The following is a 13,048-nucleotide window of genomic DNA, read 5'->3' on the forward strand; positions in this document are numbered from 1 at the left end:
GAAGTACAGTAGGATAAACCCCGAAGACGAAAATCGAAACTCTGACCTCATAATTCGTATTTTACGGTTTGAAAGCCGTCGCGAACGACTGTCCCCACGTTGGAAGGCGGTGAATTCTCATATTTCCCACTAGACTCGAATGCCGCATAACTCCTGTGAGCCTTGCCGGTTGTTGTTGTTGTTGTTGTTGTTGTTGTTGTTGTTGTTGTTGTTGTTGTTGTTGTTGATTTTTGCTTTGTTTTGTTTTTGACAAATTTTCGCAAAAAAATATTCCGGTAGAAACAATTATAGATACGTTTTAACAATTAGCAAGGATTCCTACAGTTTGAACGGATTTGGGACATTTTCAATTAGAAGAAGAAAAATGTATGAAAAGTTTTCCATGGTAAAAAAAATAAATAAAAGAAAATGTATATATATATTTACCTATCATTACAGTCATAAAAAACAATATACTATATTATATAAGTTCTTTGCCGAGAACAGACAAATATTTTGTTTTGCATAGAATGTAGTTTTCCAATTTTCTTAAAACGACTTTTTACGTATGCATTTATCATTCATACATATATTTTTTGATTCTCTCGTATAAACGTGTCTATATTTTCTCACTTCGATGATCTTACTGTTTTCTTCCTACTTCGTCTTGCTCACACGCGAGACGCGCGTACCCTGCAACGCGTGAATCGTCCGTTTCCGAGCTCGCCCGAACGCAGCGGACGCCCCGGTGATGACGTCAGCACCTGTCACGGAAGTCAGCGGCAGTCATGGCGGCGGCGGCCTCGTCAGTCCGCTCGGAGGAAGATGTTTTGTAGCCAGGTCCGGTCCAAACCACTCGAGTACCACATCCAGCCGTTGACCCGAGGAAGCCGCCGTTGTTCCCCGTTCGAGAGTTGAGATCCTCCTTTTGGGGAGAAAAAAAAAAAAAAAAAAAATGTCCTTGTTCCAGTCCGCGCTGGACTTCCTGGCCGGGCCCGGCTCCTCCGGGGCGGCCAGCCGGGACCAGAACGACTTCGTGGGTCAGGTCGTGGAGCTGGGTGCGCTGAAGCTGCGGATCCGGAGGGTGATCGCTGAAGGTGAGGGGGCTTTCAAATCTGATCGTGGAACAAAAACGGTTAGAATCCCAAATGTACAGGTTTGGGATTATATATATATATATATATATATATATATATATATGCAAAGTGGCACAGTATTGTTTAGTTTTTCTCTGGTACCAATATCATGTCTGCTAATACTCCTTTATTGATCCACCAGTGATTTTCTGGTTAGCACCGATCAATACATTTGCAAGGAAACGTATGGGCTGATTAGTATAGTTGACGTGTCGCCGTGGCTGCCCGAAAAGAGAACATTACAGAGAGCTGCGGATCCAGCTCGTTCCTGGAATTTGACCGGGAGTGTGCTGGTCCTTAAAAAGTCTTGAAATATCTTAGATTACAAATAGTAGGCCTTAAAAGTCGTTAAATAGTCAAACATAGCAATCGCATGTAATTTCTTAACATTTCTGATGTTCTAAACCTACTGCTGAATCCAATACCTTTTATACTTACCTTATACTAACCTGTTTAAGATTAACTCAACTAACTCTATAATTCCAAGAAAATCCTTGTTCTTACCTGTTCTGTGGTAATGTGGAAAAAAAATATTGTTGAGTGTATTCCAGTTCTTATTCTAAACCTTGCTATCTGACATGTTTATGAAGTACACCGTTATCGTAGCAGTACATAGAATCATCTAGTTCATAACCTGCCATATTTATATCTTATACCGAGCTCTGCCCTGCACCCAATGTATATTACTGACCTACAATAACTAAATTATTTAAAAATCCAGTCCAAAATTGTGACTTTAAGTTCACCCGCTATAGGTAATTGAAAGAGACAGTCAAAATCAAGCAGGGCCTCATAATTTGCAAGACTAAAGCGAAAAATTGGCCCTCAATATGGTATGTTATATTTGTCACTTTGCTTTTTAAAATAGCATCTTGTCTCTCTGCTGCCTTAGTTGTGTATCAGGATGAGTAGGCCTGGAAAAATAAGGTAGAAAACGAAATGGAAACAGCGAATCACAGTCACACTGTTAATAAGAAATACGACACAGCGTCTTTCTGGGATCACACAGTGCTGCCTTGTTATCAGGCTCTGATCTCCACTGCAGCAGCCCATTCAGGTTGTGGGTCTTTGAAAAGACGTCTTCAGAGCTAATTTCCGGGAAGCCAGTTGTTTATCAATTGCCGTAAACTAGTGAAGTTGGATCCAAGGCCCTTCGAAGCAGTGGCGGACAATTCCAGGTTCAGAAAGTAAAAGTCCTCCACCGACTCAGTTCTCTCATTAGTCAAGATTCAAGAGGTCCTATCTCTTAGTTTTTGCAAAGGAGTATATCCAGAAAGTTGATGACAAATCCTGAATGGTGCTTTTACTTTGTTAACCTAGAAGGGCCAGCGCTTCCTCTTAGAAGCTATGAAGGGCGACCGATGCTTATCCGATGCTGGGAATATCCTGCGGGGGCGAACTCGCACAATCAGGAATCTTGTCCACATGTCCTTTAATACAAAAAAGGCACCCCCAAAGAATCATTAAATCAAACAAGTTGCGTCTTCTCAATATATTTTCTCATTGCTTAACCGTAAGCTCACGCCAGAAGCGATTTTTCCGACCAAGAGCCGTTGCTGTGGGCTCACACCAGAAGCGATGGCTGCCGCTCGTGGGCGTTCCTGTTCAATTAACCGCTGAGTAGTAAAACAGTATAAACAGAAGAATGTGCACAAAGCTGCATTTGTTTATTTAGATGTTGTTTGCAAATACATTTAAAAGTGTTTGTTTGCAAATAAATTTTTAAGTGACACAGTATTTTTATATTTATTTATAAAATATAATATTTATTTAATATATTCATATATGCAACAAAACCCCACAAATCAAGTATCTTCCCACTGCCCCGCACCACTCCTGCTCCTCTTTCTCTCCCTTCTGTATCTCTTCCTTCCATTTTCTCTTGCACTCTTCAGCGAATGATAAAAAAAAAAATCTATAATAACAAAACATTGCAACCTTCTGTCTCTCACTTTGAGGATGTATGTGTGTAAATGCACATACAGTAGGCAAAATTATAGAAGTTTTTTTTTTTTTTTATTCCTGTCAGATAAACGTCTCAAAAAATAGTCACATGCGTTCTGCCCGTGGGAATTTGTGCTATATGACATCATACTGTACATGGAAAATGCTTTTTTTAGATCAAATTATATGAAAGTATAGGGACAGGTCTCCACGAGAACTTGACTTCAACAGATTAGAACTTGCACTTTCACGTTTTTAATTCAGTGCATTGTGTAAAAATCTTCGCCAGGGATCCCAACTACCTTCCAAATCTTCTCACCTCATTTTTTTAAAGTTAAGTCTCTATGAGTGAATAGTGCAGCGTTACATCACAAAGTACCGTGAAAACGGGCTCCCGCAACACTGAGCTTTCCCTCCATTTTGGGAACAAAAGTTTTGTGGGAACCAAAGTCAAGGGTTTGTTCAGGGTTAATTAGCGGGCAGTGCAGTGGTAATGCATGATCGCCTTCCCGCGTCGCAGCTATTTAGCATAAAGTTGAACCCCACTCAAATTTCTCCCATCGCCTCCGATTTTGCGTTGCGTTGGTCCTCTTCGCTCTCCTTCGCTCCCCTTCGCCGCCTCCCATTGGAAATGCATGCGTTGCGGCCGCTTGTGGTGGGAGCGTACAGTAGGTCCTCGTAGCGTGCATCCCACGGCAGGGGCTCTAGCCGCCCTGTTATAGCAAACTATTGTTTTGGGTCTATGGTTGTGGTTGCAGCAGAGATTCCGTGAAGTCCAGAGATCAGGTTACTTACCAGACACAGAGCGGCTTCATGAGCACTGAAACGGGAATCGGGGGAAACCTGCTACATCAAGTGTTTGAACTCATGCACACACTGTTTGTCCTTTGAAGGAAGAAAACTATCATTTATATCTACTAGGTATTGTGGCTTGTGTATGCAAGAACTCACAAACGCTCTACACATTTCACAGTTGAAAAGAAAGTAATGCAAACCCTGGTGTTTACTTTTTAACTTTTTTACCTTCCTAAAACAGCCTGTTTCAGTTGACACTGTGTTAATTGAACGATGAAGGGCTCCACAATGTATTTTTGTGCTGTAGCTTAAGACATCCAATACATGTAAACACTTTACAGGATGTTTTGTTTGGATGAGAAAGTGACATTTCACCAATAGAGTTGTATGAAACAGTCACATTCAACCTGAATTTTGGTTGCAGTTGTTTGAGACATTATTGAAGAGTTGTCACCGTAGGACTGTTGTGTAGGATGGGTCACATTTTGATGATGGAATCCCACAGCATCATTTTCGTAACAGATTTTGTGATATCACCAAAGATAGGATGTGAATTCTACCAGTTTATTTATTTTATTGTGTTTGGATGTTTGTACCGATTGATCATATAACAGTATTTTTAGGACAATTGGTCTTCTGTTGGGTGATATTGGCGAGGAAAAAAACAAAAACCCTTCTCAATGGGTTTTAATGTCAGCTATTCACTGCTCATGAACACCCTCTTGTGATGTGGATATGATTACCAAGCAGATGATACTCAGTTCACTGAGCTACCGCAGTCGAAGTTGAGGAAAAAACTCACTGTTAAGCAGTTTTTAAGAAGAAATCACAATACCACAACATTTAAGGTGTTATTAAATCCCTGAAAACAAATCTCATCTGATAATATCAATATTATTGTGATAACATTTCCCATCTTTAGGAGCCGCTCTTTCTGACCAACCTTTTTGGCAGTGACAATGTATTCTCACAGTTGTTTTTCCGTTTTTAAGAATTAAATGCACAATGTTTCAAAACTACCTGTGTCTATTCCCAAAACAGTAGGTAATGGCCTGGTTGTCATAGATGGATAAGTTGATAACTTTATTAACCGCCAAAGGAGACATACATTTACCAACATCATCATGGTCTGTGTTTCATTGGTCATCAAGTGTTTGAAAGGTGCCGTCAGATTGGATCGTTTGGTTAAAGGCACAATGTTATGTCGTTATTCTGTATAATGCAGGACTCCTCAGTGTACGTTTTCATATGGAGATATATTAAAACATTTTAGAACATGCAGCCCTGCTTTAGTTTACACTGGCGTTGTGAACAATTAGTCGACTATCGACTGCTGAATCGAATTTCATTGATTAAGATTTTGTCATATCAATAAGAACAGAACAATCTGCCGTCTTGTTGTTATTGTATCAAAGGGAGTCTTTGTGTGGCCCAGGGTGTTTTTGAGAAAATAAAAACCCAGCCAGGAAGCAGTAGTACTCACCGGAACAACAGGGAGCAGTCGAGGAATTAAAATGCCCAGTGGAACAAGAAGCAGAAGTAGATGGAGGCTTCCAGAAAAACAACAAACATGGCGGAATTACATGCTCAGCAACTAATTCTGCGTTCATATGGGAAACAGTTGACGGGAACGAGATAACGGCGCTTTCTGAACGGCACGGAGCGAGGGAGAGGTACCACGGAAAAACCAAACAAGCCATATGTTGCCACGGCGATGACTCCAATAAGATATTAAACTTGATTATTTCATATCTGTTATAATATATAAGAATTTTACTAACGTTGAGTAGTTTGTTCGCCCCCTGTTGTCCATATCTGCACCAGACTTGATCTGCTAGGTAACATCCGGCGCATACCGTGGCGGAGGACGGCAAAATGTTCAAATATTTCACTCGCGCAAAGACAGGTCGTAAATATTCCTCCACGCGCGAACCAGCTCAGCGAGTCCTGCCTCCACGGTGGCACGGTGGCGCAGTGCATTGCACTGCTGCCTCACAGCAAGAAGGTCCTGGGTTCGATTCCCGCCTGGGGCGCTGTTGGCACCGTGCTCCGGCGGGTTATCTTCCAAAACAGGAGCCTTTCTGTGTGGAGTTTGCATGTTCTCCCCGTGTTCACATGGGGTTTCCTCCACCTCACGTCAGTAAGGACCCCCACCAAAAACATGCACCCATCATTGTCTGACCAGCAATGGACATTTATCACCTGGTCCCCGGGCGCGTCCACGTATGCTGCCCACTGCTCCTGGCTGTGCCCCCGGAGGAAGGACAAGCCAGGATGGGTCAAAAGCAGAGGAGCCATTTCACCGGCCACCATCAAGCATGTGCATGTGTGTGTGTGTGTGTGTGTGCAAGCATGTGTTGTGGAGTGTCGTGTGACAATTAAAGACTCTTTCTTCTTCTTTCTTCTCCAACTTGTCCCTTTTGAAATGAAATGAAATGAAATGAGGAGAAAGGCTCCTCGCACCAAGTCACGAAATCCGGGCGGTGTGGGGCGTTGTGAGGGTCCCCGCACGCCATGGCGCCACCCCCACCCCCGGTGACGCCATGAGATTCTATGTTATCGATTAATCGACGACTGTTCTTTAAGGTTAACAACTATCGATGAAGGAAATTCCTTGACCTTTGACTCGTATTGAATAGACAGGATTGACATAGGAGTAGGAGTCCGGGGGAAACTGTCCAGTACTGCGACATTCCCAAACTCTTGCCTCACCCTTTCTCATCGAACACACCTCTCCATGACAACCTGGACATCCCAGAACTTACTCTGCTCAGTACTAGCAAAACTGAATTGCTGATATATATATATCTTTTTATATACGCGCGATGGTCTATTGGGAAATAGATTTCATTCTTAATACGAACGTCTTTATCTAAAGCTATAATATAACAAACAGAAGCTGAAAGTAGGGCCTGTTATCAGTAAAATCATACACGATTTTACACTATTCATCCATCACATCCATCCATACCTGCTTGCATAATAAACAATCCTTTGCCGGAGAATGCAGCAGAGGCTCATTATGTAGAATTATATGGTAATGAAAACACTTCCATGCCGATTACTTTCATTTCCCCGAAACATTAATTACCAAACAGCAGAGCACTGTGCTTCTTCTGGGGAGCTCCTGGAGCTGTCACACCGTGGAGCTGAGAACACAGACACTGCCTGGCTCGGAGAGGCTTTGTTTTGTTTTTCTCCCTCGCTTTTTGTTTGTTCAGCAGTTACCTTTGGGAAATACAGTTTTAATCGGATCTTTCTTTTTGCCTCATTAGCCCGGCTGCTTCACTTTGGCATCTCTGTGTCCGGAGATTGAAATTGAAGTGGTGTGTCAGCCGGGATTACACAGAGCAAAGAAGAGAAAAGGACGGAAATCTCCCAACAAGCTGGTCGTTGATTTACCGGTTGCTATAGTAACCGAGCGCCGTAATGGCCGGCCCTCCCAGCAGGCGGACACATTGACCTCAGGAATATGTGCTGACAGGCTTGCACTAAAAAGATGCGTAACCGACTTAACCGGACATGGCCCCGTGGAGAATTCCCATGCCGCCGTTGTGGTTAACAGCACACTGTGCACTGTTTTCTTTTCCCCGTTTTAAAATGGTAGTTTTTCTTTATCTGAGACACAGTTTTAATAGGGTCTCAGTTTGAAAGGAACTGGAGTTGGCAGAGCCATCGCTGTTTAAAAAAAAAAAAAAGGGGGGGGGGGGGGTTCAGTGATCTTCAAAAGCGGTCAAAAAACTGATCCAGCCCTTTGAAAAGCCACGATGAATATTCTTCACTGAAAACAGAAAGCTCTCGTTATATGGGAGCTTGCCGTTTTCGGAAAAGAGCGTTTATAAAGCTGTATGAAGTGAGCCATTTGACAATTCTATGGGGGTGGGGCGTGCGCATAGAACGTAATGCTAATGTGATGCGGCAAATGCGGTCTCCCCATGGCAGAAGTGCAGGATTTATTATTTACAAGTAAAGTATTTACACAAAAAACATCTGGTTTTTACTAAATGAAGTCCCTTCATTTAGTAAACGGGGAGACGTGCGTGACGTGGCACAGGACAGTGGGGACGCACGTTTTTTGGGGGGGTTTTTTGGAGCGGAATGCAATAAGACAGTCCCTTAACTCAGTTGTGCTTAAAAATTGAGTTTCATTCAAGTAGGAAACAAATAAAAAATAAATACAGTAGATCTAAAATAAAAACACAGGAAAACTGACACAGGAGTTGGGATCTGGCATGGGGTGCACGGCGCCCGGCTGGCTGGAGACGAAAAATAAATGCATAAATAAACTCCAATCCAATTGTCCGAGTTAGGTTTACGTTTTTCATTTTCCATACAAGTAAGAAACTAAGCAAACTAAATAAACCGGACCCGGTACAGCCGCGCCGCAACAGGAAGAAGCCGGCACCGCCACCTGCAGACCGTGGATTAACCCCGCCCCCTCGTCTGCCTCACCCACATTATTTATAAAGTTGTATGAAGTTAGCCATTTGACAATTCTATGGGGGTGGGGCGCGCGCATAGAACGTAACACAAGGACTTAAGTGGCTATGGTTAAATGGTTACATTCCATTTCTGTGGTCGTAGTTGATTCAGACGATGCACTTCACAGGGAGGGTCAGGGTCACAACAACGAGAGGGAAACGGTCATCCTGTCACATGCAATTCAAGAACACCTTTACACGATGAACATTACAAATAATCGATAACAAATCCAAAAGAGCTGTGAGCCGAGAGGGAGAGCGTGGAGAGCTTCTCCGCTCGCTCTCTCTCTCTCTCTCTCTCTCTCTCTCTCTCTCTCTCTCTCTCTCTCCGCTCCCGCTGTGATTGATTCCGAGCGAGGGCTCAGTTTCAGAACACGGTAAACTGCACTCAGCACTGTCTCAATGCTCAGAATTTTCCTGGCGATTTAGACGTCAACCTGCCCAAGCACGCTGCACTATGCGATTTATATAGTGCAGGGCAAAACGGTTCCCGTTGGGATATCAAGTAGAGTTTTGTCTTTGGCTGGAATTGCCCCCTTGTTCTCCCCGAAGATTTAGTGCTAAATTACAAGAATGCCGTACGTATGAAGGATTAATACGATGATTGCACATCCAACAGAGCGGGGAGGTGAGATGTATTGGTTCCGTCGTGTAAATGCCGTGCTGATGCCAGTCCTCGCATCACCAGAGGTCAGTGGTGTTCCGCCAACAGCGAAGGAGAGCAGATGCTCCGTGGAATGGAACTTGTTGTGACCTGGTAGCGGCGTGTACAACAGGAGTAGAGCGGCGCGGGTGTGTTTGCAGATAGTTGGGTTGTACGGCAACTATTTCTAAAAGCAGTGAACTACCAAATAGGATGTTTCCTGCATTTAACACGCCTGAGTGATCAGAGACACATCCAGCCTTACCGTCAGATTCCTGTTTTTGGAAAAGGCATTTACCGTCAATAATCCGATGACCAGTGAAAACATGTTCTGTGCGCCTGTAGTTTACGTGAGAGGAAGATATGATTATATGCTGTGTATCTTTTCAATCTTTGCAATGCCATACTCGCACAATACATTTTAGACGGTACAGCGTGTGCGCGCTGCTGTTAAAATGCAAATGATGTTGAGCAATTAAGTGTCCTCATTCAGGGTTGGCAGATGTTCGGTGTTTTGACATCTGAGAGGCATTGCTCCTCTTCCTCCCCGCCGCCCTTTTGTCCAGACAAACAGGTTCTCTGTGTTGACTGGTTTCGGTAGAAGTCAGACTGTTTCTGTTGTGTGTTCACGACAACGTTGCAGGAATGGGGGTCAAATTTCTTTACTTTTGGTATTTACCAAATAGAATCGGTTGAGTATTATTGATGTGCTGAGGTGCTTGATACCAGATTTTGTTTTTTTGGGGTACAGGAGTTAAACTCTTCAGCGTTAGGGAGACAGAAATGAAATGAAAGGTCTGTATAGCGAGTGTAAATAGGTCTTTGTTAAAAGCTGAGTTTATACTCGAAACACACTATACGATGCACATACTGTATATTCAGCCTATTTACTGTATGTCTGAGAGCCTAGAATGTTAAGAAGGAAGAAGAAGTCTAAATTGTTTCTTGCGTAACACAGTGGCTTCCCATGTGTGACGCGTGCGCTTTGTGCGCGTTCCTCGGGGCTCTTATGTTACAATATCACTCAGCCAACGTGTTCATATTTTACTACCGAACTATATCCGATGCAACCACGTTGTGCTGTTCAGGACCAGAGATTACTCACGGCCGATTACATGGAACAAACATCCTTGACCCCCCCTCCCCCAGCTGGGACCACCCTAGCTGTCATATTAATTTTTAACCCCTTAATATGAAGTTGGGTTATTTATTTATCCTATTGTCAATTTAAAGCCGTCAGCTGCAAAATAGAACTGGTGGTTATCTGTTTTCTAAACCTGGTGTGAATAGCATGGCGTGTACGCTGTCATTCAAGGCTGTGTCCAAATAAATGGGTTTTGTAAATATGCGTTGACTTTTTCTGTCTTCCTCTTCTCTCCCAGGCGGCTTTGCTTTCGTGTACGAAGCCCAGGACATCGGCAGCGGGAAGGACTACGCCCTCAAGGTAAGGCACCGGTGGGATGCCCCGGACCCAAGTCCAAGCCAGAACGGGGGGGGGTCCAGGGTGGGGTTAAAACAGATGAAGCCAGCAGAGCTCTGACGCTCTTCAGTGGCTGGGTTCACAACGGTTCTGAAGTCGTCCAGGCAGCAAAGGCCCAGTTGAGTTTTAAACTACAGGAAAAATGATGATTTCAAGTTTCACTTGTCAAGTTAGTTCACAATGTTCTTCCTTTGTGTAACTGCTTCACGTAATAATCAGATTCCTATTTGTGAACGGGCGCCACTTCTCCTCTCTACTGTGTCGTCTCTGCCCTTACTTTCCATCTGATAGGCATGTGCAAGCTACACAGCAGCGACTCAAAGTTCTATATTACCCGAGTGTACATTCATATTTATTAAAAATCACGAACCACCAGTTTGGTCCTGGCCAGTGGTGGCTAATGAGTATAGATCAAATTTGGGCAGAACATTTATTAGGCTTGGGGATTGTTTGATGTTGATAAAGCTTGTGATGTCACATGTTTGCACAATGTCAGCTGAAAGGTGTGTGTGTGTGTGTGTGTGTGTGTGTGTGTGTGTGTGTGTGTGTGTGATCTCAGAGGCTGCTGTCCAATGAGGAGGAGAAGAACAAGGACATCATCCAGGAAGTGTGCTTCATGGTATCCTTTACTGCTCTGTGTGCGTCTTTAAACCAGCTTGCCTTTCTTAGCGTTAAGTACGATAATTATTCTAACAAAGTGTGGACACTTTGTTATCATCGCTTTAAACCCAGGACACCAAACCATTGACCGCTGGTACTTTGGATGTGTAAATAGATTGAAGAGATAGCAATCGGGGGGTCGAAATTGTTTTGTTTTCAGTGTTGCCACTGCAAACAGAACAGGATTGATAAAGCTTTCTGCTCATTGGTCACTTTACAGATTAACTTGGCCTCTTTCAAGTAGACTCCTAAAATAGATCCCCCCCCCAGGGGTTGGCTGTCTCCATTTCCCCAGACTCATTTTATTTTTAAATCAGCCCCTTTCACGGTCTCTTAATGGATCACAGTCCCATAAAGGTGATTGGTTGCCGAGGTCAAATAATGAATTATAAGTCAGAAGCTAAAAGGAACCAGCGCTTACGGCCGCGGCGTGTCTTCCTCGCTGGCGAACCATGGAGTGTGTGAACGCGCCGGTGCGACGCTAGGTTTCAGCCGGAGGCTTCCTGTTGCCCCTTGACCCCAACCCTTGCAGAAAAAGCTGTCGGGTCACCCCAACGTGGTGCAGTTCTCCTCCGCCGCCTCCATCAGCAAGGAGGAGTCGGACACGGGGCAGGCCGAGTTCCTCATCCTCACAGAGCTGTGCAAAGGTACGTGGCACCACCAGGGCTTCAGATGAACAACTAATAACCCTTTTCATTAAGGTGTCCCCAAAATACTTCACTGCGCCGCGATAGTACATTTTAACCATTCCCCTTTTTTCCTCACTTCCCATACACATTGGTGATTTCTTACCACAGTATGGAAAAGGATTGTAAAACAGGGATAAAGGTGCAGATAAATGTTTTTCTTTATTTAAATCACAGCACACTCTCAATTGTTAAAAAAAAGACTTAAAAAGTGCCAATGTTTTACCTCAAATAAATAAATCAAACTCAAATGACTCACGCCGAATCTGCTATTTGAACGGGCGTATGTGTGTGTGTGTCCGTGATTTGCTGATTTTGACACTGTGCAGCACTAATTGAACATGAAACTGTCCCTGAGTTCCAATAAAATCCAAGGTTGAACGGTCACTGATTTCCAATAAAATGGAACATGAAAATTTTCTGAGTTCCAGTAAAATAAAATATGGAACTGTCACCAAGTTGGAGTATAATTCAACCTGTAACTCTCACTGAGTTTTAGTAGAACACAACATAAAACTAACATGGAAATGTCCAGTTTCAACTTCAAATGAAAGTCTCTTTCACTTTTGAGTGCAATTATACCTTTCTATTATATTTCTATGGTACAAAAAATGTCAAAATAATAAATGAGCGACTCTTCTCACTCTCGTTCACTGGAACTCACCGTCCATTAAAACAACTGAATCAAATGGAACGACTCGTTTTACTGAGTGACTCCAGAACCCAGTCTCAAAATAGAGTCAAACCTTTCATCGCGATCGGCACTGGTGCACCAGCAACAACCAGAGCAGAAGGTCCGCTCTGGTCTTCCTTGTCAAAATGAGAAGCAGTGTTAAAAGTTATTATAATTTCTGACTCCTCACCGCTGCGCTTTGTCGCTGCCTGGCACTGAAACGCTGCGGGGAGGGGGCTGCTCTGCCCGCCACGTTCGCACGCAAGGAATGTGGGAGGCGTCCAGGGCGTGGACACACACACACACACACACACACACACACACACACACACACACACACACACACACACACACACACACACACACACACACACACACACACACACACACACACACACACACACACACACACAGAGACATGCGTGGCACATGTGCAAGAAGTACATAAAATCCCGCTATACACTGAGAAAATAGGCTTTGTTTATATTGTTTATATATATTTTCGAATGTTTATAATTTTTGTTCGAAGGCACATATGTTAAAACATATTTTGGGTTAGGGTTAGGGTTAC

At 43.5% G+C, this 13,048-nt stretch overlaps 1 protein-coding gene across 1 annotated transcript in view; it reads left to right on the forward strand.

Annotated features, from left to right (window-relative positions):
- Positions 1-806: 806 nt before the first annotated feature.
- gak (cyclin G associated kinase) overlaps positions 807-13,048 on the forward strand; it is a gene marked incomplete at its 3' end in the record, with an annotated part of 38,908 nt that continues 26,666 nt past the window's right edge. The window contains exons 1-4 of the mRNA XM_080003203.1: positions 807-1,076; positions 10,361-10,422; positions 11,018-11,077; positions 11,651-11,765. Of these exons, the coding sequence (XP_079859329.1) occupies positions 935-1,076; positions 10,361-10,422; positions 11,018-11,077; positions 11,651-11,765 (379 nt within the window). The 5' untranslated portion in view covers positions 807-934. The remainder of the gene's footprint in view (positions 1,077-10,360; positions 10,423-11,017; positions 11,078-11,650; positions 11,766-13,048) is intronic.

This window comes from Zeus faber, assembly GCF_960531495.2.
Source record: "Zeus faber genome assembly, chromosome: 7".
Lineage (NCBI taxonomy): Eukaryota > Metazoa > Chordata > Actinopteri > Zeiformes > Zeidae > Zeus > Zeus faber.